The following is a 27924-nucleotide window of genomic DNA, read 5'->3' as shown; positions in this document are numbered from 1 at the left end:
CCTAATCACTTTTTAAACTGTACATTTAATAACAAAAACATATAATTATTATAATATCAAGCAGTAAAATAGATAATAAATAGTATCATAAATGGCTTCTTGTACGTTTTATTCCACAAATCGCGCTATAATGGAGGAAGGGATTACGTACTGTGATTTTTTGAACCCGCAAAAATCTCACTCCCACAGGATATTGTAAACATTTTACGATCCGCGGCCAACCTCTAGTTGATAATAAAAATATATCAAACGTGTAAACAACGTTTCGACCCTTTATACTCAAATTTGCGGTGCGCAATAAATAACCATAAAAAGTTTTCGGTGCACCGACGTCCAAAAAAACAATTAGCACAGCGCAGGCTGCGGCGGAAACCCGAAGATAATTTATATCCAATCGCTGCCGGCGCCCCGGGCTATACACGTAAATATCGTGAAAATCCACGACAAGATTCCCGTCAAACTCGATCGCATTACTTGATAGTGTTAGTTTATTTGATTGATCAATCTTCGATTTCGTTCCTACGGACTACGTTACATTACTTATGTTATGTTACATGCAGACTCTGATTTTCAATTCACACCAATAAACACACACACTACACGTCTACTGTATTTAATTTAATCGTGGCTTTTGCTTCGGCACTAATGGTAATATGTGAATATATGTCACAGTTTTACAGAAAACTGGCGTGAAATAATAAGCTAATAATAAATAAATAAATAAACGTTTATTCAACAAAAATTTGAACATTACACAAAGGACCTACACACCTACAGTAGCTACGTATTTAGTCGACTAGACAGTCAAGTTTATTACCGGAGATTCGATGCAGACTGCCGTTTAGTAACTCGAAAAATCGGTAAAAAATGAGATTTTTAGTGTATTATTATTTTTAAGCAATATTTCGCGGAAAATTGCTTAAAAATAATAATACCTACACTAAATTCTAAGCTATGGATTTCCGCAAAGTAACGCCTGATTATATTAACTATGTTCAAGTCTTCTCGCTTCCCGGTTCATAAAAACAAAAGAGTCAAATATTTACTCTTATATTATAACATAAGAGTAAATACCATACATATACATAATACATACCATATACATACCATACACACACATACCCAAGTTCACTTATAAGTGAACTTGGGTATGTTTCCTATGTAGTTTAATTTTATCCCATCAAAGCGGTTATTTCAATCAATGCTTAGCCTCAGTCTCTGTAACATTTCTTTATCCACCAACGAAACGGGAAAATCCTATTTCATGACAACATGAAATAGGTACGTGCATAAGTACCTACTCGTATTTATAATTACCAACCTAGTTACTATGATAAAAAAATGTTTTGTAGGTTTAATGATAACTTAGCTCATTCTTTTCTTATATTATATTTTTTTTAATCACAACTGTTGCTGATGAAAATATATAGGCTTTGACTTTTTACCCGATTTCTAATAAATAAAATAAGGCTATATATTTTATCTTGGATACGGTAGCTACTAGCTACCGACAGTAGTATTATTCTATACGAAACCGCGGGAAACATCTAGTTTAATTATACAGCAGTGCCAACTGAAGATCTGTCTTGTTATTTTAAATTAATGCAGAAAGATGTAAATGCTGAATAAACATCAAATGAAATTGCAATTCAATTGTTCGCAAAGTAGGCTTCTTGCTGGCTATGAAGCTGTTGACCCCCGAAGCACTAATAATAACGTTGCCCTAGACGTACGAGTAAAATTAAATATAGACTCACATTATTTAATGATAATGATCATTTATTGAATCATGAAAATTTATCACACATTGCACACAGAAAACACTTACAGGTAAAAGTTTGACATTATAAGAATTTTGATATTAAATGTACACATAGGTAAGGTAAGTCATCTGTGTCCGAACTAGAGCAAGTCTGTATTTCGGACGAATTATTCAAATTATCTTTCGAAAACTTTTGAGTACTCTTGACATAGTAGACGAAAGAGAATTCAGTAGAATGGCTCGACAGGGCGAAAAGATACTGCAGCCTCACAGAAAACCGGGGCGCTTGTGTTGATCGAATTTGGAAGCTCGAGGCATTTATGAATTGCCAATACAAGCGATTCGATCATAAAGAGGTTCATATTTGTCTATGATTGCCTAAGATCGGCATCGATTGCACAATATTACCACAGCGTAATAAATATATAATAGTAATATAGTACACACACACACACACACACACACAGATAATAATATAGTACAGGGACAATTACAGCTCTTCTTATCATCGTTAAGAAACAAACAGTTCGAGATACATAATTAAAAAGCTTACAATGATGACAATAGTCATAACTAAAAGTTATGAATAATTCTAAATATAAGTACCTACTTACAAGGTATTATAAATTTTATAGTTTTAGTGGTTTTAGGGTTATGGCGCCCTCAGCCCTCATGCGACACTTACAATACAACATTGTTTCATTATTGCGATTTGCTCCGACCCCTTTGCCCTGACTTTCACTTTGATCCCGATAAAATATTTCTATTGCAAGTTTGCTATTGACCAAAATTATTTAATAAGGGAGAGAATTCAAACAAAAATTCTGTATAATATTTCACATTACCAGCTCAATTATAGGTGGGGAAGGTGTCAGCAGCGGCGTAGGATTTTTTGTTCTTATCAGCTTCTCTTACATCTTTCATTTTCAAATTCCTCATTAAACAGGGTAGTGCTTCTCTCTAAGGAAGAGCTATAGTAAATTACAATGTTTGATTTGGTATTATTACTGGATTTTACCAGCGCCCGCGCCGTATCAAGAGGAAACTTAGCTTTTTTACTGCCTAATTCCTAACTTTTCCTAGACTCATAACATCTCCATACCACACCCAAATCGGTTCAGAGATTTAAGTGAGAAACTACAAAAAACTTTGGTCAAAGATGAGCATTGTGTTTTTATGGAATGTGATTATGTACGTTTATTGGAATCAATCTGACTTTCAATCACATCGGTTAAAATGACGAATATTACAGCCGTTTACCGTTAATGGCCTCATCTGGTCAACATTCGACATAACCGAGACAGTTCTATTGGAAATTTGAACAGAAAATTTTACAAGTTTTTATTACCGTATAAAAAGTAGCACTTGATATTTATCTTATTATTTTATTCTCAAAAATGTAAACAAAAAGCTAAAATATGGGAGTTGCGTAGGTACCTATCAATAATCTTATATCTTTAAACGAGCAATTCTTGTATATATATATATAATATATATATATATATATATATATATATATATATATATATATATATATATATATATATATATATATATATATATATATATATATATATATATATATATATATATATATATCTCGGAATCGGCTCCAACGATTTTCATGAAATTTAGTTTAAAGGGGGTTTCGGGGGCGATAAATCGATCTAGCTAGGAATCATTTAAATTTCATTTTATTCGTGTTTTATCGAATACCGAGCGAAGCTCGATCAAATAGCTAGTTAATTATTAACTACTATATACAATATAATAAAAGACTATGAAAATTACCAATAATAGGGTCAAAACCGGACGATATATGGTTATATTATAATGGCTTATGGTAGTAATGATGGTGATGATGATGAATGTAATTTGCATAGTAGCATTATATGCTTTCCGTTCTTAAAACAACATCGAAACTCGCAAACTTGTATCTATAAAGAGTTAGGAGTTTTCACACACCACCTTCCGAACATGGTATATTATGTTGGTGCAAAATTTTACATGTTGGTAGCATATGCTTAGAATACTGCTCGCGAAACCGAAGTCATCACAATACATGTTTCAATATAAATTTTGAGGAGTTCCCTTGATTAGTTATGGATCCCTACCTCAGGTCACCACTTTTATGAATATAGTACCAAATTGGGATGATAACTTATACACCAAAAGAAAAATTTTAAAAATCGGTTCAAAAACGGCGGAGTAATCGTTGAACATAAAAAACGAACATAACACCTCCTCCACCAATTTTGAAAGTCGGTTAAAATTGTAGCCTATGTGTTATTCTGGTGTAAAAGCTATATTATTGTAAAGTTTCATTAAAATCCGTACAGTAGTTTTTGTGTGAAAGAGTAACATACATCCAAACTTTCGCCTTTATAATTGAAGTAAACTGTAAATGTCGTCTTATTTTATATCAATACGAGCCGAGAATAACGTACTAGAACGAGCGGTTTCGTTAAATCAGCGGAGTGAAAGGAATCCTCTTGGATCCGCGCCCAGCGTTGGGATTGCAGTAATTTATACCCTCCGTGACGCCTAGGATAGACTTTACGACTTCACTGTACTTACTTTTGGCTAAATTATAATATCATGTGACTTAAATTCTATGTAGTATGTAATTTTTAAATAAATCACATTTTAGAGTAGGTTTCGTTTTGGTATGCTTCTGTAGACTTGTTATGCGTTACCTAAGTGTTTTGATTGTGTTAAGATAGATAGTGTTATGATATTTTTTTGTAAAACTTTTTTAAGGATCCTAAATTATAATGTTACGGGCCTGTTTCACCGCTTCCTGATAGAGCCTATCCGGCAGGATAGGCTATTCACCACTTATTTGACAGAATATGCTCCATACAGCATACTCTATCTGTCAAGTTAAAATGTGGATAGCCCATCCGACACTTATCAGAAAGTGGTGAAACAGGCCCAGCTACGTCTATAACAGCTGTTATGTCTAATACCTCTAACAATACGTATAAAACTTTCATGATGATCGGTTTTTACGTGAAAGCGTAACGAACTTTCACATTCACAATATTAGTAGGGACTGTGACCACTTTATGCCTAATATGGACTAATGGTAAGTCACTTCACAAACCCTTCCTTAGCTTAAGATATGGATTCTTCCAATTTATATGCGGCTAATGTACGTACGCGGGCGCGCCAGCGGCCAGCCCTAATGGGTTCCATTACGTTGCTCACCACCTGCGCTAATGGGTCAGAAATATTTAATTGATGAGTGCTTTAGGCATCCCGATTCGCATTTTTTATCAATTTATTGTATTTCCGCGCCAGTTAAAAGCGCCATTACTATGCATTTCTTAATTCGCCTAACGATGATTCGATTGTAATGACTTGCAATTTGTCAGATTTTTCCCGATAAGGATAATAGGAGTTGGCGAATTATAGGATTCCGCGTCGCAGGTATAGGCGCGTTCACTAATTACGTTAGGCTTTTAGGGGGAGAGGGGTAGGGGAGCCGAATCGCGCCAGCCGGCTTAAAACAACTGTAGAAATACCAGCTACTTACTTTGGTAATTTCATACCATCCAATATTCTGTCACAAACAAAATTCTATTTCCTTCGGTTTCAGCTAAAATTTTGTATCATGTACCATCGAGGAAATTGATTCCCAGGCAGTGGACAGACCAAAGTCATTTGATCGGATCATGACAATTATTGTCTTAGATGAATGATTGGTCTCGCGCGTGCGCTACGACTAGATACCGTCGGAGTACTTGAAAAATGCGGCAACAAATAATACACCACATCAGGCGTAACCGCGCCAGTCGCGCCGCAAGCTTCGGGTGAGGTAGATGTGTCGATAATTTTCGAAATTTTAAGTTACGTCCGTAGCAAAATGCCAGTTTGCGTAGTAAGACTTAACACTACAAGAAATAATAAAGATACTGGCATCACATACCATCAGTAAATATTATATAAATCGTCATAAACACAGAAAATTAATATAAACCTGAAAATTCGGATCGGAGTACCGCTTGATGTTCAGTGTTGCCAATTACCATAAACTAAAAATTCCCAAATTTTTCTGAGATTGTGATTTTTATTTATTTATTTATTATACCTTATTTTTTTATATATACATAGTGGCTGAGTGGATGAGCGCATTAAAATCTCTAGCTAGGGTAGCTGGTTCAAATTCCGCCAACGGAACAAAAAGTTTTCAAAGTTCCTGGATTGTTTGTGTGTATTAATAAATATTAATTATGAGTATCATATTATAATAAAAATCTTAAATACAGTTTATATTTTATGTACACAATACAGTAACAAATGAGAAAACAAATTTAACATTTGCTTTTTTATGACTCATTCTTAACTTTCGTTAAACTTCCTACCATTGTTTTTGTATTGTTTTCTCATCAATATTGTACCCATTTTATTTCCTTGACCTAAACAACGTTGTTATTTTATCGCATTCTTTTCGAATAGACTTTATTCTAATGGTAAAGTTTATCTGGTGATTGAAAAATCAGCACTTACTATACAATAATAATAAATTACAAGACCACAGCAATTAATTTTTCCCCATTGATTGCACACCAACAAATGAGAAAACAAATTTAACATTTACTTTTTTATGACTCATTCTTAACTTTCGTTAAACTTCCTACCATTGTTTTTGTATTGTTTTCTCATCAATATTGTAGGTACCCATTTTATTTCGTTGACCTAAACAACGTTGTTATTTTATCGCATTCTTTTCGAATAGACTTTATTCCAATGGTAAAGTTTATCTGGTGATTCAAAAATCAGCACTTACTATACAATAATAATAAATTACAGGACCACAGCAATTAATTTTTCCCCATTGATTGCACAAACAATGCACAAATATTGTTGTATGCGTAGATAATCGGGTTGCCAGTCACGTATCTGGCAACCCGATTATCTACGCATACAACAATATTTGTGCATTGTTTTACACACACTACAATATTGAGGCACCGGCACTTGCCGCATTCAGAAATCTGTTTTTTCGACAGTATATATTAAGTCTATGGTTTTTTCTATATAGCGCGGTATCTAGTCGAGCGCGCGCGCGAGACCAATCATTTATCTAAGATTATTGTGATCTGTCGGCTATAAGATTTGACATAACACAACCAAACTACGTAGTAGGTAGGTTCCCCGTCTGCCTATACTGTAGGTACTCGGCGAAACATGGCGGTAGCGGTCATTGACTCCCTGTCGAAAAATTGGCATTTTAGATATAGAAAATGTCATTGACAGGGAGTCAATGATCGCTACCGCCAAGTTTCGCCGAGTTCAGTATAAGAATCAACTTCTCTGTTAAGTAGGTCCAGAATCTGATGGCAAATGATGGCAGATTTTTAAAAAATATCATAATGTTTTATTCCAATTACTGTATTGCTAGAGTCTAGAGCTAGCTGGGCACCGTTAATCAAATAATTAACTTGGTTAATCGTTAATCCGTTAAAAAAATGTTAGCTTCGTTAAACGTTAAAGCGTTACATTTCGGACGAATTAACGTAAGTTAACGTTAATCCGTTAATATGTGTAATATGGCATTGGCCTTGTTGTAACTTATATCATTGCGTTAGTACTTAGTGTAAGTACATACAAAACCTGGTGGTTTAAGGTTTTGATACTTACTTACAAAATACTTCTATAATTATTGTATTCTAATTAACTAAATTATACTGCACTCTCCTTTATCAACATGCAGATGATTTATTAATAACAATAAACAAATCACTCTCTCTGTAAGCACCGGCGCTGAGTAATGAAATGATAAAACGAAACAAATCTCTCCTCACTCGCATGCGCCTGAAATATGTATTTAGTATTTTTTTTTTATGAAATAAGGAGGCAAACGAGCAAACGAGTTACCTGATGGAAAGCAACTTCGGTTGCCCATGGACACTCGCAGCATCAGAAGAGCTGTAGATGCGTTGCCGGCCTTTTAAGAGGGAATAGGGTAATAGGGGAGGGTAGGGATAGAAAGGGAAGATAATAGGGGAGGGTAAGGAAGGGAATAGGGTAGGGAATTAGGCCTCCAGTAAACTCACTCACTCGGCAGCGCAAGCGCTGTTTCACGCGGGTTTTCTGTGAGAACGTGGTATTTCTCCGGTCGAGCCGGCCCATTCGTGCCGAAGCATGGCTCTCCCACGTATATATTTATATATTATTATCCCACGTATTGTTTTTGTTTCGCTGCTGCCGTGCCGCGGCGCCGCGCTGCCCGCCCGCTCGGCACTTGTCGTTTCATACTGTCTGAATCTGTTTTCGCGCCGCACCGCGGTGCCGTGCGGTAAATAGTAGGCATTGGATTAACGGACTTCTGCATATTAACGGAAGTTAACGAGTCCGTTAATATTTTTAAAAGTTAACTAAAAAGTTAATCCGTTAATCAAAATGTTAACTTTGTTAATTAACGATTAACGGATTAACGAGATAATGCCCAGGGCCTGTAGACAAGTGGCAAAGCGCTAACGCTAACGCTAGCGCTAACGCTAACGCCAGCGCTAACGCTAGCGCTACAAAATGTATGCGATTTGACATAAGTCATCGCTTCGCTAGCGAATACCATACATATCGCACGCTGAGAACGAAAGTGACTCAACTCGAAATTGGCAATTTTTGGGAAAAGACGAAAATGTGTCTGTGGGACTAAGCATTTTCTGTTCATTTTACGATTACACTAAAACATGATTACGAAAGTTATAAATTTCTTTTGCATTATATTGTTTGACTTAATAGCTTTAGATATACAAAATATTTTTTGCCAAATAATATTATTTTCCTATATAAAATAGCGCTTGAAAAAAAACTCGGAAAAATAGGTCACTTTAGTATTAAAAGTTTCTTTATGTCTACTGACCTTTTTAGGTAAAGGTCTGTTCATTTATAATATTGCTTAAGAAAAAAAGGTTATTTCTAAAAATCAGTCAGTTTCCCTCTTATGATTTTGTATATTTTCTCAAAAGAGCCGAATAAGACAGTGAAGTAGAGTTAAATGACATTTATTAAATCACTTCTTAGACAAAATAGGAACCTGTAATCGTCACACTAAACAAAATAATATCAAAATCGTATCAAAAATTGGTAGGAAACAAGGCTAAACAAATGACAACATTAACCAAACCATGCTTTCACTGGTTTCGATAGTAATTCCTAAATATAACATAGGTAACATCTATCACGATAATATTTCTGTAACAACAATAAAGTATTTATCGAATTCAACAATATGCCGTTATTAGCACTAACTTATCAGTCTAACATAGTACTTAGTACAGTTTTGTAATTACAATTCGGTTGTATTACCAAATCAAATAATTTTAATTAAACTCTGCTTAATACACTAACTCAGATAAACAAAACAATGAGTACCTACCTACTGTTTTCACTGGTTTAGATAAGTAATTCTTAAATTAATTGTATTATTAGCACTAATACAATTAAAGACAGTTTAAACAGTCTTGTAGTCATAGTCATCAAATCATTTTAATTAAACTCTGCTTAATACACTAATTCAGACTTTGCTTTTTGAGTATGACATAGTAATACCACTTTAAATTTTATATTTTAATATTACTCCTAATAATAAGCACGTAATACTCGTATGTATCCATGTTATTTATTATTATTTTTAAGTTTAGTTACTCACAAAGTATTATAAAAACTGGCGTAAATAGTAAATAGTAGTTTTATGACTAAATCTTTGAGATCTTTTCTTTTATTTTCTTTTAACTCAAGTGCATGCTCATATAGCTGTTCAAGTACAATTTCTTTGAAACCCATCATTTTTTACGTTTATTCCTCATGTCAATTTGAGTATGATGTTTTGTAATAAAAGTGAAACATCTCCGCCTTATCAAATTTAAGTACTTTAAGATCATTCCACAAAACTGTTTCTTTATGGAGGTTTTCCTTAAAGTTGTATCCCCACTGCTCCTGAAGTAGTTTGAGATTTAAGAAGAATTCATAATTAACTTCTTTGACTATGAAAGGTTGTCCAGACTTCCGAGCGCTTTTGATCAAGGTAGCAAATTGAACTGGTATGTATATAGGCCCTGCTTTTTCGTTCTTCTTGATTTCTTTTTCAATCAAACTATGCACATTATCTGCTTCATTTTGGGTGTGCCCTTTTATTAGATACTTATGGGCTATACTTTCGATGTTACCAAAATGAGCGACAGCGTATGAATATAAACTAGCTATAACTTTATTTTTGTTCTGGCCAGTGCAGTTGTCAGAATAAAAAGTTACATGTAACTTTTTATCTGCGTTTTTTGCGCTAAGAGTTCGTAAGTAATCAAAAATACATGAGTCTATTTCATTGGCTCCCCTTTGTCCCTGGGTCTCGTCCCAAAAATAACAGTAAACGTCTCCGTAAGACTTTTTATCCTCTTCCCCATTTTTTAATTCTGTTATTGTGAAATCAAGACAGTTTATTTTTGAAGAATAGTAAAAATAATTTGGACTGGGACATAACATGACGGACTGTAAATCATAAATTGCGCAAATGTGGGTCTCGTCAATGTTTCGTCGGTCTGTCCGTTTTTCTTGGCGACAAAGCTCTTTTTCTTGGAGGTGTTTATCATAGTTCGGCTTGAGCAGTGTTTTGTTACTTTCGGGAGCAAGTTCGTATGCAACACACGTTTCACACCTGTCTTTTTTCGGCTGAAAAAAACTTATATTGAAGTCTTTGTTAAAAGTGTTCAAGTATAACCAATAGTCGCACTGTGGCAGACTTTTTTCTTTTTGATCATTGTTAAAATCAGTCCAGAGGTCCCTTATAGTTTTGCTGTCAGATATGTACTCCCTACTTGAAGTAGCTCTTAAATAGTGAGATTCTACCCTCGGTATGGACTCTATGTGTTTCCTGATGCTTTGGAGCAATTCAGGGTCTACCCTCTTTTTGTTGTCATGCTTTCCTCTACCCTCAGGCTCTACGATACCATGGCTATTGGTTTTACTCTTAACGGCTCTCAACTGTCTGTCCGTTATGTCCAAAGTGTTTATGAAAAACAATTTGCAAACACGGATCTTTTTGCCATTTACTGTAAAATAAAAGACGTTGTTTGGAAGGTGGGGGTTTTGAGCATTTGAATACCTGTACCTAGGTTGCACTTCTATCATGCAAGATCTAATAAAAGCACGCTGTAGTTCCAAATTTGACAATCCCCAAAAGGCTTTAAACAGATTAGACCTCTCATCCTCTTTTATGTTATCAAAACATTTAAGTCTGCACTTGCTCGTACATGTTCCTTTCACATGCTTAGCTGGAATGATTTTTTTTGATTTGGACAAAGACCTATAACTTTTTTCGGAGTTTCGTGATATTTTTGTCTGATTCTGTTTCCAGTTACCAGGGTTCCTTTTACGCTTCCTACTTTTTGAGGGTTGCGGTTGACCCGAAGAATCAGAAGATGAAGAGCTAGTACTGGAAACACGTCTACTTCTTTAATTAGAATTTACAGCACGGTATGTTGGATCAGAGTCACTTAGATCCACATCACTTTCATTTGGGTGTATTGGTGATTGAGCGTATAAACGTGGGTTACCTGTTTGAGGTCTTAAATTGCTGGTACTAGGACTAGGAATAGTTGTATTTTGAAATTCACTTGTAACTGAAGTACTTGAAGATGATGAAGTACTGCTACTACTTGAGGATGAAGAACTGCTCGTACTGGAACTTCTTGAACGTGGTCGGATAGCATCTGCAATTTCCGAAGTTTTGTCAGTAATGTCTGGTTCTGTATTTATTTATTGACAAGCTCTTTCAGGCTCCTGAAACATGAATGATCATAAGATAGAAAAGTTGATGTTAATGACCCATGTCTTACATTGAAATTAATAACTTACATTTAAAGGATTTGATTTTTTGCTTGGGTTTTGTATTATCTGATGTTCTTGGCCCAGACGTGGAGATGTATTTTCGATGATTGAAGGACTAGATGGTATGTTTTCTTTGTCGATTTCCAAAGCCTCTTTAAGATTCTGCAAGCAAGTATAATATTAAATTCTTTTACTAACAATAAACATAACTACTGACAAAAAACGAAGCATAAATAAATAGTATCCCAAATTACCTCATTTTGCTGTCTATCCTCCACCATTTGAAGAATTAAAGCGCTTCTTTTCATTTTTAGCTTTTGGGATAGCTGACTCAGTAGAAAACATTAAACACTGAAAAAAGTAATGAATTGCACTATTACTGGATGTGCCTATTGAAAAACAAACTTGAAAATATTAAACAGACTTTCTTTTGAATAGCACAAAATATTTAAGAGTATATTTATAACTAAACAGACCTGTTTCAAAATGGGACCATCACTTAGACTAATTTCTTAATAAATAGGTGACCAAATTTGACATATGCCACTGAAATTGCTAATACACAAAACATAAAAGGGACCTAAATCTAAATCGGTCAGTTTATGAATATAAATTGTAACATAACTCACCTCCAACATTGACAAATAAACAGACTCAAGGCGTAATCGGTCACTGCGGTACTAAACTTGTAACGTCCTGCTACGACAACTCACGGTGCAACACTGATTTCGTCACTTTGATTCGGGCGCGGAGGGCGAGAATGCTTGAGTGACAAAGAGACCGAAATATAGCTCTATCCTTTTCTTACCATAATTAGCCAGTTTTCTATTATAAGTATGATAGATTGTACTTTTTTAAGTCATTCTGTATATTTAACTCATTTAACCAAAATTTTGATATCGGTCACTTTCGTTCTCAGCGTGCGATATGTATGGTATTCGCTAATGTCATGAACGCATTTGACGCATGTCAAATCCATACATTTTGTACCGCTAGCGTCAGCGTTAGCGTTAGCGTTTTTCCACTTGTCTACAGGGGCTGCTATGGCTAGAGTCAATATTTTAATTTCTGACTTTTTGCCATGTGATTCTGGTAGACGTATAGTACATACTACATAATACATACAATATCATTCTGAATTTTTAAATAATTGAAAGTTTTAAATACTTACTTACCTACTTAGAAACTTTTTCAATAATAATAATGCTGTTACAATCTGTACGATACAAATCACAATTACCTAATTGAAATACATTATGGTCTACAATATTTGATTAAAATGTATTTTTAACTATTCTCATTCCGTCTTAAACACACGAAAATTTTCATCAAAATCTGTCTAGTCCAGAAGAGTCCAGATGAATTTTATTACTAAGGGTGGGTTGCACCAACTTAGGTTAATTAACTTCTATAATAATTATTTTAATTACTGTAACTACAATGCAAAATGTCAAATCTTTGGTAGTCAATAACGGACGCCATATTTAACGATAACCTTGAGCTCGACAAGGCTTTAAATGAACGTGGCGAAAAAAGGAGCTAACGCTGTCATCATACAAAATCGCCATTTTTGACAGTTCTCCTTTACCAGCAGCGCCCCCGCCCACGTTCATTTAAAGCCTTGTCGGACCAGCTGTCATCTGTCAAATTCTGTGCTCAAAGTTAAGGTTAAAGTTATATAGCTTTAACTATAACCATAGCTTTGACCATAACTGTAACTATAACCACGCCTCTGGTGCAACCCACCCTAACACACGAACAGAACATAGACATACCAGTAATTAATGAATTCGCCCAGAAAATAATGTTATTAGAGACTTTTATTCTAGACTACCATACCGTACTTGAATAATCACAATAATATAGTACGCTGTACGACGCGCGGTGCGGTATTACAGCGATAAATTTTATATTCTCGATTAGCAATAATTATTATCTTTCAACAAGTTGTGCTATTCAAATCAAATTCCCGAATAACTAATCGGAACAGCTAATTATTATTAGGTGTATAAATGTAGTGGTTGTGGTACCGATTACACTTTTCTCATATTTATCGTGTATTTACTATTTATCACTTGGTCCCACTTGAACACAGTTGAAAGTTGACGAGACAAGTATGGGCAATTTTGTATTTTTAGTTCTGTACAAAATAAAATACCTTTTCTCTATGCTTATTACTAAAATTAAACATTTCTAACAATAACAGGGAATGAGTTATGAGATGCCTACCAAAATGGTCCGGACAAGAACCTGGCCAATTTTAGTGTTTTTAAGCTCTTCTAATAAGAAGAAGATATAATGTTATTTGACAATGACATGTGTTCCAGATTAGTTGTCAATTCAATTGTCAAATGTTTATTTACGTCAGTGCAGTGAGTGAACAGTTTGTAATCTGGCACTTTAAAAACTATGATAAAATTCGATATCGCCCACATAAAACTCCCGTTATAAATATTAATTCAGTCGTGAAAATATACTAACACTATACACGGAGTGATAACAACATGTCTCATCAAACCGGCATCCAAGGTATTTGATATTTTCCTCATTCCTTACTAATAAGTGAATTGCCGAATTTAAGTTCCTCTTTGTCCTAATTTTTATAAATAATTATACTAAAGATTTGTCCATTTAACTAAGCCACACCTTATACGATTCAATAGTTATGACCCAAGGAGGTTAACAAGGTTAAACCTGTCTAAAAATATATCAATCAATAGAAAACATTCATCCTTCGGGACCTGCTATTACAGACCTACATTATAATATACATCAGATTACTATTTACTAATCATAAGTAGGTACAAATCATAACTAATAATTATTATTGGGCCAGTCTGATAATACGTGGGAGAGCCATGCTTCGGCACGAATGGGCCGGCTCGACCGGATAAATACCACGTTCTCACAGAAAACCGGCGTGAAACAGTGCTTGCGCTGTGTTTCGCCGAGTGAGTGAGTTTACCGGAGGCCCAATCCCCTAACCCCTACCCTATTCCCTTCCCTACCCTCAACTATTCCCTTCCCTTCCCTTCCCTACCCTCCCCTATTACCCTATTTCCTCTTAAAAGGTCGGCAACGCACTTGCAGCTCTTCTGATGCTGCGAGTGTCCATGGGCGACGGAAGTTGCTTTCCATCAGGTGACCCGTTTGCTCGTTTGCCCCCTTATTTCATAAAAAAAAAAAAAAAAAAAAAAAAAATAACATAATATGTTAATATTTATTTTCTATTCCTCAGCTAACAATGAATTAAAGAAATACTTTGGAAAATGCAGAGATGGAAAAATTAGAGTTTTGAAAGTCAGCATTGAAAATGGTAAGTGTAATTTTTCTCATCATATTGTGTGAATATGTTTATGTAAATAACTGAATTAAAGCCTTAATCCCTGTATATAAATTAAACAATAATTAAAATTTGTACATTTTATCTTGTAAATTCCGTAAACATAATAACAAAGCAATATTTACAAACAATGTTTTTAGTATCCAATATAAAAAAAAAAATTGAATATAATTTCAGAGCAATTGGCATTGGCAAAATATCATTCTGTCAAAGGATCATTTGAAAGTGACTTTGATAAATATGTACCATCATTGATTGTAGAAGATCTGCCATGCTACATATTGTACAGGTATGTGTGATTTTTTATTAAACGTTGTCATAGCCAAACATAACTTTTACTTCTGTTTAGTTTGTAAAAATAATTTGTCCTTGTATTGTATCAAAATAACAATCCCTAAACGTTCGAAAATATTCCTTAAAATGTAAGTTGGATATTTTCAGGTTTGATTCAACAAATTCATTGGGACATGAGTGGCTACTTCTCAGCTGGTCCCCGGACAGTGCACCAGTGAGACAGAAGATGTTGTATGCCTCTACCAAGGCAACACTAAAACAAGAATTTGGATCAGCCCATATCAAAGATGAAATGCATGCAACTGTTAAGGTTAATAATTATGTTAATTTCAAAGATCTGGGGGCATGGGAGTGCCCCCGCCAAGATGAGCCAAGTAACATTTTTACTAAATTCTTTAAAGACTACTAATGTGTGTCTTGGCAATTAAAATACTTGAGAAAAAATTAGAATGCTAGTTTCTAAATAGTTGTCACAATTTTTATGATAAATGTTTAAGTATGACAGCAGTTTTGTATGGAAAATGTGTAGTTCCACTTTTAATTGTTAATAATAAAGTGGGTTCTAATGTAATGGGAAATAATATAACCATGCTTTTAACCACACAACCATGCTACTACAGATACGTCACTGTCAAAGGTGCCAAAGTGACTTATGTCATTGTCATGTGAATATTTCAGGTTTCGCCAACCTTTTCGCAATATGTTACTTTATTTATTATTTTACTTACTATACTTATTATTACACATTACTGGTCAACATAATGATTAAACAATGTTTTCGTCAAATAATCCTTATTGATACAAGCTTTTATATTAATATTAATGGTTTTTACTAGAACCCAGATGATACTCTGACATCTTAGTCTAAATAGGACATCTTTTATGTTTGAATAGCATTCGTCCCTCTCGCACTTACATAGTTTACAGAATAGGACAAATGCTGCAATAAAACATATAAGACATCATTTTATCATTTTAATATTATGGGAAAGACATTCGGAAAGGTTAAAATAAAATCACTTTTCATGCACATTTTTTATTCTTCTTCACTATCTTCCGAAAAAATAGCGGCGATGAGATAACGACCATAAAGCGAGCTACACACAATTTTTCTGCTATTTTGTAAATTAGGTACATGTATATTTAAATTATATTAGGTATGTTACTTTAGCCTGTAAATTATTGCCCAAATGTTATGAATACCTGAAGTGATACCAGTAAAATACCAGGTATCTACCAAAAATTACCGATGTTTATTAGATTTTATTAGGGCGTTTTGTATTTATGTCAAATAAAATAACTCAGGTTACTTATTTAAATCATCTGACTAAAATTACTAATGATTAAAATTATCTAAGCCTTGTTTTTTAGAAAAAAGGAATATACTCTTGCACAAATATTTTATTGCAGTGGCAATATTGTAGTAGTTTTTTTGATCTTGAATAAAAATTGGAGTTTAGGGGGGGGGGGGGGGGGGATCTCATTCTTTGGCGGGCTTGGGGGCGAGATCTCAATCTTTTTCCGCTTTCTTCACCGCTGCGTGCGCCACTGGTGGCCCACCGCGCTACCCCGTCAACGTTGTTTCGCAGAATTCTATCTGTTGTTAAAAGACTTGGAGGCGGCCCTTGTCGCCAGGGACCTCGGCGTGACTTCTCACCACCGCCACTTCAATTCAACAAAGTTCCGTAGAACTCGTTCTGCGGTTAAAACCTGTGTGACCATGAAAATTATTACCTATTTTTGCTTGGAGGGTGGCAAATTGGGATTTTGCTCCCCCCTTTTTTAAACGTAGATCCGGGCCTGCAAAAGTATCAAACAAATCTTACTTTAACTTTTCAGGAGGAGGTAAGTTTAAAGGGTTACAAGGCGCATGTGAGTGGAGTGAACTCTCCGGCACCGCTGACCGACCGGGAAGAGGCCTTGAAGGAGTTACAGCAGACCGAACACAACACTAACTATGGAACTGATGCCAGGTAGTTTATAGAATAATATGTATTATGAAAGCAATGTTTAACTGAAACTTTTAAGTTTGATAATTTCCATTCTAATATTATTTAGAACGGAAAAATTTTTCTGTTATTCTTTCACGCTTAAAATACTTTCAATACCAGGAACTGCTGGTAAACAAACAAGCAACAATATGTAAATTGTTCTTGTTTTTTTAAGTTTGCCATAATCTATAATATTAATATAATTAGTAATGTAAGGTCAATGTGTCGAAGTCCGTCTGGGAGGTAAGTCCGTCTAGCGGCAATAACTTCCATATTTGAACGACTAGTTTCATATGGCTCAGTGGGTAAAACAATATTACAAAGTTAGTTTGATCTAAGAAACAGACATGTCGCTACTAACTACCTGTTACGAAAAAAACGATTTTTCCGTTTTGTACTCGCAATCGGAGTGTAAGTCTCTGCCAAAAAAATGTAAAAAAGTGGAAATATGAAGGAGTTTTTGGAGTTTCTTGTATTACATAAGTAATTTACTTATTACTGGTGTTCGATTCGTTAATATCGCTTTAATTTCGCTATTATCACCTGCAACATATTGTGTCTAACCTAAAATTGCAATAATTGGGAAGTCCGTCTAGTTTTCATAAGGAAAGGCCGTCATATTATGCCGGTCTTGCCTCGAATCAGATATTATCAACCTTTTCAAATATACATTTCTTTATTGTTAATTTGCATTTAAACTATGGACTACTAAATCATAGCATTGCCCAAATTTTACCGCACGAATAGAGCATATAAGAGGGACTGATAAAAATTGCAAAAGTTATATAAACTACTAAGTAAAAAAAGAAGGGTTTGGTTTTTTTAATATTCCAAAAACCAAAAATTATTTGAGATAATCAAAATTTGAAAAAATATCCTTAAAGAGCAGGAAATTTTCTTAAAAAATCCTACCTCCCGGACCAACAATTCTTATAATTTTAATTGAGCGGCGAAAATAATGGTAAAAACGCGTAACTTTCGCGTGCATGGCCCCAATCTGCGACGTAAACTAAAAAGTTATTTTAACTAACTAAAAAAAAGGTACTAAGTAGACATATCAATAACAATAATCAAATCAAAATTAAGTAGGGGAGTATGTTGAAAAATGTCTCATCCCATAAATGATGATGAAGCAAAGTTGTTGATTTTACCGGCACTAATTAATATAATTTAGTTGTAATAAAAACATTTATGTTTATACTTGTGTTTATTAAAAAAAATGCACTATAATTTTAATGAAAATGTTTGCAACCACTTAGACTTACGATGTGCCGGACTTGCCTTAAAATTATATAAAATTAATTTTCTCTGGAATGCGAACCTTATTATCGACACCTTAAACACATATTTGAATGGCCGCTTTGCGGCCTTGCTAGAAACCGTTGCCATGCATTTTTCTTCACAAGTTATGGCTATACTGCTGCTAGACGGACTTACCTCAAACTGTAAGGGCAGTCCGTCTACACGCCGAGTTTTTAAAAAATACCACGTAAGTAAAAAATTCTTAAAGGGGTTAAGCAAGGGGACCCGCTCTCTCCCAAACTTTTTTCGAGTGTTCTCGAAGAAGTATTCCAAAAGTTAGCAGTACCATGGGAGGCAAAAGGTATTGTGGTCGGCGACAGAAGGCTGGCAAACCTTCGGTTTGCTGACGACATCATCCTATTCGCACCCACAGCCTCAGAATTGCAAAGCATGCTTGAAGACCTAAGCAATACAAGCCTCGAGGTGGGATTAGCGATGAATCGGTCCAAAACTAAATTAATGACCAATGGCAAAAAGCGTAAGGTTGAGATAGACGGGCAAGAAATACACTATGTCGACGAGTACATCTACTTGGACCAGCTAGTCTCTTTTGATAACAGACAAGGGAAGGAAGTCGATCGACGAATCGAAAACTCCTGGAAGAGCTACTGGTCCATGAAGACACTGATGAAGGGAGATTTGCCAGTCTCCCTGAAACGCAAACTCGTCGACATGTGTATTTTGCCCGTCCCAACTTACGGTGCTCAGACCTGGTCATTGACCGAGTCGGGGCGTCGGAGCTCGGGGTTTGTCAAAGAGCGATGGAGCGCAGCATATTAGGGGTCAGACTAGCGGACCGAATAAGAAATAGTACACTGCGCTCCAAAACTGGTATTGCAGACGTCGGCATAAAAGCTGCCACGCTAAAATGGGACTGGGCAGGCCATACAAGTGCATGCATACCGACCGCTGGACAAAGATCACCACAGAATGGGTACCAGATGATGGACGACGCCGCCGTGGCCGGCCTCGAAAAAGGTGGCGCGATAAGCTTGACAAATACGAGCCAGGTTGGCCTACGGCTGCGTTGGATCGACAGAACTAGAAGACTTTGGGGGAGGCCTTTGCCCAGCAGTGGCCCAGTGGGACAGCATAGGCTCTTATAAAAAAAAATTAAAAAATACGGCAACTAAGATTATTTTTAGATCATTATAGGTCTAATTAATATATAGCCTATAATTTCCGATGACACAAGTTACTTTAAAAAGCGAATCTCAAGTCAATAAATTATGTTAAACTTTAATTTTAGAAAAGTATGCCGGACTTAGACACATTGACCTTATAATTATTATAATATACATGACAGGTTACATTATATTATATTGGTGAAGATCACCTTATCAAATGTAGAAAAAACACACTTAAAATAATTGAGATTACTGTGATAATATCAACAGCTTTACACCTTTGCATTTTCCAGGCAGTCAACTATGGGAGGCATCTCATTTCCAATAACCGAGTCTGCCAAACAGGGTTTAGCGGATTTCAAACGTGGTTCCTATAATTATTTACAATTCAATATAGGTAAGTTTTTTTTTCTGCAGAAAAAAATGCTCTCCTAAACATGTTGATGCATGTTGGTTGATAAGGACTACCTTTGCAACATTGATAGTGTCCTTTTTAATTTCTGTTGTAATGCCATAATTATCCTAAATCGTAAAATGGAATTAAAAATATTTATTCAAATAGGCTTCAAATAGGCACAAAAAATACCTGTCATTTCAAAGGGTTTCATTAGTCCAGCGTACTTGTATAATGGAGGTCAGTGATTCGACCAAATAACGTTTGTCTGTCAATTGCATAGGAATCAACTTCCTCGATGGTAGTTATGGAAAAATTGGCAAAATAAAGTACGACTTTTATGTATCAGGATATGTAGGTTACAGAGTAAAGTTAAACTTTGTCACTTTTGTATGTATGAGACTTGAGAGGTTAATTGCTATGTATAAGACCCCGTCCGCCCTGCAAATATTCACCGCTCGATATTTGTGCTCGCGCATTTATTCATATAATTTTTATCGCCAGTGCGATTACTAAAGGTAAAAAATCCGCAGTGCGGACAGGCCCTGAAGGTCGCTTTTACTAATTCATTCAAACATAGACTATGGAAAATATAATTCAAATAATTACAGACTTAGAAGAGGAGAAGATATGTTTATCGAAAGCGGCGGTGATAGCCGTGACGGACTTGCCTGCTCAGGTGCCGAGCGACCAGGCGCGGTACCACCTCTACCTGTTTACACACACACACGAGGGTGATCACATGGAGAGTATAGGTACTTGTTACATCCATCCCATATAAGTAACGGTACGGTCGGATGACCTGATTTTTTTTTTAATTCTGTTTGCTCGCACTATAATTGGGCCCTTAAGCACTCTGAATAGTAGTAGTTAAGTAATATTCGTCTCTGAGTCTCAGCGCTCCTAGTGGCAAACAATGGTAACTAATTCGATATATTTACCCTCTAAGTGTCTGTTTCACCACTTCCTGATAAAGTGCCGGATAGGCTATCCACAACCGACAACGTATTTAACAGATTCTCCATATTCTATCTGTCAAGTTAAGTTGTGGATAGACTATTCGGCACTTATCAGGAAGTGGTGAAACAGGCCCTTAGAGGGTTGATATATCGAATTAGTTACCATTGTTTGCCACTAGGAGCGCTGATTCAATGCCTCTGGCGCGCACTACGACTTATTGTCGCGCGATTATTTTACCGACCGACCAAAATTCAAATAAAATATTACTTTTCGAAATGGGCTATAGATTTCATTTTCTAATGACATTTGTCTAGCGACCCATGCTGCCGCTGCTTTTCAATGGCTTAGAGCAAAATGAAATCTATAGCTTATGTCATAAAGTGGCATTTTATTTGAATTTGTGTAGGTCGATAAAATAATCGCGCGACTAAAAGTCGTAGTGCGCGCCAGCTCAAAAGGTGGGTAGTGACTAACGTTACGAGGTGTAATGTAACTTATTACATCGCGAGCATTCCTGCAGTCAGTACCCGTAAAACGACGTAACACGACGTAACACGACGTACTGACTGCATGAGTTACATTACACCTCGTAACGTTGGTCAATACTCACCTTAAAACTATTAATGGAGGACAGTAAAAACAGACTAGTAAGTTTAATATTTGATATAATAAAATAATATTTTATTATATCAAATATTAAACTTACTTATTACATTACTTATTGATTCATGCTTCTATTGAAACTTTTTTTTTTTCAGTTTTTATTTACTCGATGCCTGGCTACAGCTGCACTATAAAAGAGAGGATGATGTACTCTAGCTGTAAAGGACAATTTTTAGAAATCATCGAAAAACTTGGTCTTGAAATCGTTAAAAGGGTATGTTGATTTTTTTATACTTTTCTTGCTCAAACATATTGTTTCTTGCAAATATTTCTTATTTTAATATATAGTTTAGCTATCATTATGTTTTAATGGTACCCACTATGAACACAGAGTAAATATAAACGCTTTCGTACAGAGAAACAGCAATATATTACAAGCAAACGTATGTATGATATTTTATCATCATCTATCATGTACACGACGGTATGTGTCCATTGTCCAGTCAAATCAGTAAACACTGTAATGCTGGTAGTTAAATTGATTTGGCAGTTTACTATGTAGCTTTTACCCTGTAAGATAGCGCAAACTTTAAAATATTTGCTTTGCTGGATTAAAGAAGACAAAACAACTCTCGTTTCAACTTTGTAAGTCTCACCTACTGCGCACGAGATGGCGCTTTTGGTACTTCTTCGTTTATTTGGAGTTTATGTAAAAATTCTGAGCACCCGGGTTTTGATATAGAATTCCATATTATTTCTTTTTATTTCTCGAAACCCACCCAAAACACCCTTTTATAAAATGTTACTATCATACTAGATGGCACTACGTGTCCCGTATCCGTAACAATACATTTCTCGCGTTTAGATATTGTTATACTTAGGTTTTATTGATTAATTTCAGTTGGAAATAGACGACGGCAAGGAACTGACAGAAGAATATTTGTTCGACGAAATCCATCCTAAAAGGAACCTCCACCGACCCGCGTTCGCCAAGCCAAAGGGCCCGCCCAATCGCGGTGCCAAAAGAATCACTAAATCGCAATCTGCTCAATAACTTACATCCATGTTTTATCGATTCCGATTTTTTATAGTTTTTTAAATATTTACAAATTTACTTGTTGCTATGTGATTTTATAATGAGTTATCAATTCATTAATTGAGAAGTATTAATTTTTTGTTCATTACTTCTACATTAATAATAATATAAACGCAAAAGTGAGTCAGTATGTTTGTTAACTCATTACGCTTAAATAGCTGAACCAATTTTGATGAAATTTGGTGTGAAGACACTGTCCCGGTTTTTTCCGAGATAAAGACTATCCCATGCCTAAGACACACCGCATTTATAATAATATTATGGATATTAATTATTATTTAAATAAATAATTACATTGAGAAAGTAAGTACCTAATGTCTGTTAGGTCTTTATTAGGAAATACTTTTTTCGACCGTTAAACACATATTTTTAATTAGAGGTTTCTATGATAGAGTAGGTATAGTCTGTCAAGTAAGTGAAGAAATTAAAAAGTGGCAACATCGTAGTGTCATCACTTTCAAATCAATCTAAGAAAAAAGGGATGACACTATGATGTTGCTACTTTTTAATTTCTTCACTTTCTTGACGGACTATACATAATACTTCACCCTGTTGCGGATGTGATAATTCGTTGTAAAGCACGATAGCAGAATTATTTTAACTTTTTGTATGTTTATAATTCCCGTAATATAATTTAAGATTTACTATTTATATTGGATATCGTGGAATAGATTTTACAATTCGTTGGTGTGGTGATAATATCACGTTGTATCACACATTATTTTTTCTTCTACTATACAAATTTTAATGTTAAATTCTTTTATGTATAAAAATTAGATTGATATACTTAATAATATTGTGATTGTAGATTTTGTTGAATGAAATTCGTTTACTGTGACTGATTTATATTTTAATAACCACTGGTTAAAAATCACTCGGAAATACTTTACGTTTTGAAATGTTGTCTATCCATAACATTTTTATTGTATTCTATAAAACTTGGATTGGACTATGAAATTACTCCAGTGCAGCTGGCCTGGTTTCAATAAAATTAAACCTATTACCATCACTGAAACCTTGTATGGAAAGCATTATAATAATAATTATTGTATTCTATTATATTACTAAACTGTATAATGTAATATGCGTAATATGTATTCAAACTATAAAATATTTAATTTGGTTACTGATTATCATATTATTTTTATAGGAATATATTATCTGCAAAAAAAATCAATTTGTAGGTCTATGAAATTTAATAATGGAAACAGTATTAATAAGCAAATAAATATGCAATAATATTGAATGAAATATATTTTATACTAGTAACTTTTAAAAGTATGTAGTTGCTTTTTGTGTGAATTTCATAATGAATTTAAGTCTTGCCAGTTTTTAACTTATTTTCTAGTTTCTAATTAATTAAACGGTTATCTGTAGGTTTACCTCCTCAAATCTCAATAATTAGAGATCCACATTGCGAATACAGATGTTGGACTTAAATTATGATTTTGTGCTTGCCTGATATTGTGTTCGAAAAGTCGTTTTACATACAATACATTATACAAGGGCAAAGTGTTGTAAATTATTGTAATATAAGGTTTGTATACACAGTGTGGATCTTTTCCTTAGTAAGAGGCAAATTAAAATTTAATAATTACTTCATAATAAAATTGTTTTTTTAAATTATTGCATATTTTACTTCAGCCTACTATAAGTAGCCAAGAAATTTATAGTTTCTTCAAAATATCTTTTATTATATAAAATATTTGTAAAGATAAATTATAATAATATTTAATTTGTCAAATCATTGGTATGCAGCACAAAATTATGCAATTTTATATTTCATAATATTTTTGTATGTACCCTGTAGCATTATTAATAAATGCTTTTGAATATAAGTTGTACTTTCTTTAAATTCTTAACGAACACCTTAATAATGTTAGTCTACACAGAAAATTTTGAAAGTAGACATGGTTATTGACTATCATATTTAATGCTCAAAATAAAACTTAATCTAATAAAACTATTATCATAGCTTTAAAAAGTAACCATTAAAAACAATTAAAATTTATTCCAACTATATTATTTACATTTTATTTCATAATGTTAAATTAGGTCTATATAATTTATTTATTTTGTCTATGGCAACTCTTCAATCTTAACTGCTCCTTTCTGTTCTATTATTTTGTCGTGATGTCTTGTTAGATCGTCATGTTTCTCAGTAGCTGTTTTCTCTGCACCCTGATTCATCTGTTCTTGTCTGAAAATAAATTACAGTTTGATAACCCATCAATACCCAAGCGGCACCCGGCGGTCGCATAACAATTAAAAAACTATTGTGTCTGCGATTCAAACGATCGAGGTGTTAATAATGTTTGCACAAAACAAATGCAATTATCATAACAGTCCTATGACTAGACTAGTCAACTAAAAACAAAACACATAAAGGCAAAAAATATATAATATAGAGAGCAATATTATCTATTGTTATAACTATTACCAGAAACTCTAAAAGCGGAAGAGTTTTATTTGTTTGAATGCGCTAATCTCAGGAACCACTGGTCCGATTTGAAAAATTCTTTCAGTTTTAGATAGCCCATTTATCGAGGACGACTAGGCTATATTTTATCATGCTAAGACTAATAGGAGCGAAGAAACAGAGGAAAATGCTGAAAAAATGGGGGAAATTATTTGGAAGGGCTTATCTCAAGAACTACTGGAGCAATTTTTATGTTATTTGGCACAGATAGGAAGTAGACCACTGAATGATCATAGGCTATTTTTTGTGGACTAATTTGTCTGTGAAATATCTAATTTAAACGGGTGAAGATGCGCGGAAGGTCTAGTAAGTTATAACCATCCTAAGTTAAAAAAAAATTATAAACCACATTAAATGTGATTTATGCTATTATTATACCTTGCTTCTCTTATCCTATATAGACTTGCTCTTATCTCAGCCATTGATAAGCCACTTATTTTGAGTAAACCTAAAATCACTAAACCACCAACAGTACTCAAAACTCCACCTGAAAATAAATCAAAGTATACTTTCTAATTATGAATAAAAATATGACTATTTATGCATGTGTGCAATACATTAGGCAATTGGAAAATCAGAAACATCATCATCAATGATAAAATCTATGTCATACCTAAAAGACCACCCACGAGCATAGCAGCTGTTCCCAAGTTGGCCTTGTATAGTGCCCCCGTCATGGCACCAGCTATTACATATTCCACAATAGTTGAGTCGTCTCTATACACTGATATCGAAGTTGCTATAAAACTGAAAAACAATCATTGACTTGATGAACCAACCTAAGTAATCTAGGAATTGGATGAACACAATAACTGACAGTAAAGAATTGCCTTTTATTGTATAAATGGTGGCTTTATGGCCAGAAAAATGATATGAAATAAAAAAACCTGTGCATTTTATGTGTAGCCAGAATCCAAACATATTAGCCAGGTGATGAAGTAGATGAGTTACAAGGTTTGTGCAAGTTATAAGGGGAAGAATTGGTAAATGTCCGTATGTTACAAAATGTTACTTATTGTGTTCTTTCACTCACATCATCAATTATGAAATATATTTTGTAACCGGTTAACTGAAAGTTTTTTTTACAGGAGTTTATTTAAGGTCAAAACCTTATTGTATCAAGACCACTGATAAAAAGATATTAAGTCAAAAGCCTCGGAAACCTGTCCTTATTTATTTTCAAGTGAACAAATTACCTAAACATTCCGGAGAACAAGCCAAGCCTCCATCCCCAGTGGTAAGCACCTTTTGCAAATGATAGTGTCACTTGGTCTTGCAACTTTTTCTAAAAAAAAATTTAATTAATTCCAATATTAGTAGAAACCCAAGGTTATTAAAAAATATCATTTAAATATATTTAAAATAGTATAAATTATTAGCAATTAAACAATTTACTTGTGCTTCTTTTGTAGAATGAAAAATAGTAGCCTGGTTATTTTCGATGAATGTTATGTATGCATGTCTAGATTTCACAACACCCCCAAACATTGCGCCCAAGAAAAGACCAAATGTGGTTGCTTGACCAATAGTGTGCAATTCTTTTGACGGCTCATCAAATTCACTGAAAATAATAATTGTGAGCATTAAACCTCATTGTGTTCAATAAGACCTGAAGTTATATTTTGTATGAGGTTAAGATTTCCCTATAGGTAAGAATTTATTTGTTTTTACTCCGGAACTGTTAAGTCTAAAAGGTCAGTTCCTAGAAAAAGAAATAAAAATATATTATAGAAATTCAATAAATAGTAATAATTACTTTTTCTTAAACATATCCTTTACTCTCTCCCAACCAGTTTTCTCTACTGCAGACTCGCTTTTCTGTAATATATTGTGGTCATATTCGTTTGATCTTGTAAGGATAGGAATAAAAGATGGTGATAATCTTACAACTGTTCTCAACATTTTGTCTTGACTCTTGAGTAGTTAATTTTAATTCATTCTTATTTTCATAGCTTCTAAAACATTGGCTGGCAAGATGAGAATTGTCTGTAATAAATTATAGTTACCGACACAAATAAAAATTTTGTAGCAAGATCACTTGATTTACATTAAGCTATCGACCTGCAAATGTTGAAAATTGAAATAATAGTTTTGTAAAAACAAATAAAATTTCATTTCAGAAATTCGATTGTTCGATTATTTATTTGAAAATTATAATTAAAATTAAAAATGACAATGTCACATATTATCACATTCCTCACGGATGACGGAGGCCAATGTCAATTGTCAATGTCTAATTGACTGTCTTCTTTTTTTTTGGCATGATGGCGGCTAGCGGCTCAACGGTCTAGTAATCCGGCAGGGCTATCATGTATCTCGCGAAAGCAAAACGATAGCAAAAATTGTGCAAAAATTGCGCAAAAATCGCAATTTCGTATTATGTATCAGCAAAAACAATACGATTGCAATCGAGCGACAGTACTCCCTCTGCCGAACAATCAAGGAACTATAATTGCATTACAATCGCTAAATCTCCATACTTTTGCAATTTATTTCGTATCACGTTACACGTAAGGCTTTTGACAGCAATGTGATCGCGATCGGCGAGCAATTTGAACTGTCAAATAGCGATCACAACAAAGGTGATTTTTTACCGATTGCTTGTTTATCGCTGAGAGGTTAGTTGTGTTTTGCGTCAATATTTAAACTGTAAAACGTATTTTTATAACATTGGCGCATACAGTGCTCATATTAGAAGCCATTCTTGAAGGAGAACCAAGAGATGTAGCCAGAAAT

General features: G+C 34.3%; 2 protein-coding genes across 2 annotated transcripts; one reads left to right on the top strand and one right to left on the bottom strand.

Annotated features, from left to right (window-relative positions):
• The first annotated feature begins 13964 nt into the window (after positions 1 to 13964).
• LOC121731319 (twinfilin) lies at positions 13965 to 23111 on the top strand. The gene is made up of 9 exons (XM_042120715.1): positions 13965 to 14128; positions 14838 to 14915; positions 15120 to 15231; positions 15384 to 15546; positions 17076 to 17209; positions 19950 to 20053; positions 20662 to 20805; positions 21769 to 21887; positions 22515 to 23111. Exons 1-9 carry the CDS (start codon positions 14104 to 14106, stop codon positions 22665 to 22667), a joined length of 1032 nt encoding a protein of 343 aa, XP_041976649.1. The 5' UTR covers positions 13965 to 14103; the 3' UTR covers positions 22668 to 23111.
• Positions 23112 to 24731: 1620 nt separating this feature from the next.
• Positions 24732 to 27281, bottom strand: LOC121731320 (RPII140-upstream gene protein). Its single transcript, XM_042120716.1, has 6 exons — positions 26945 to 27281; positions 26584 to 26749; positions 26385 to 26473; positions 25802 to 25935; positions 25567 to 25675; positions 24732 to 24909 (listed from the first exon to the last, which is right to left on the bottom strand). The coding sequence occupies exons 1-6, from the start codon at positions 27088 to 27090 to the stop codon at positions 24789 to 24791; spliced, it is 765 nt and encodes a 254-aa protein (XP_041976650.1). The 5' UTR covers positions 27091 to 27281; the 3' UTR covers positions 24732 to 24788.
• Positions 27282 to 27924: the final 643 nt, after the last annotated feature.

The sequence above is a fragment of the Aricia agestis genome, chromosome 10 (assembly GCF_905147365.1).
Source record: "Aricia agestis chromosome 10, ilAriAges1.1, whole genome shotgun sequence".
Taxonomy (NCBI): domain Eukaryota; kingdom Metazoa; phylum Arthropoda; class Insecta; order Lepidoptera; family Lycaenidae; genus Aricia; species Aricia agestis.
The sequence above is the reverse complement of the archived record's forward strand: the minus strand, read 5'-3'. Positions and strand labels throughout refer to the sequence as shown.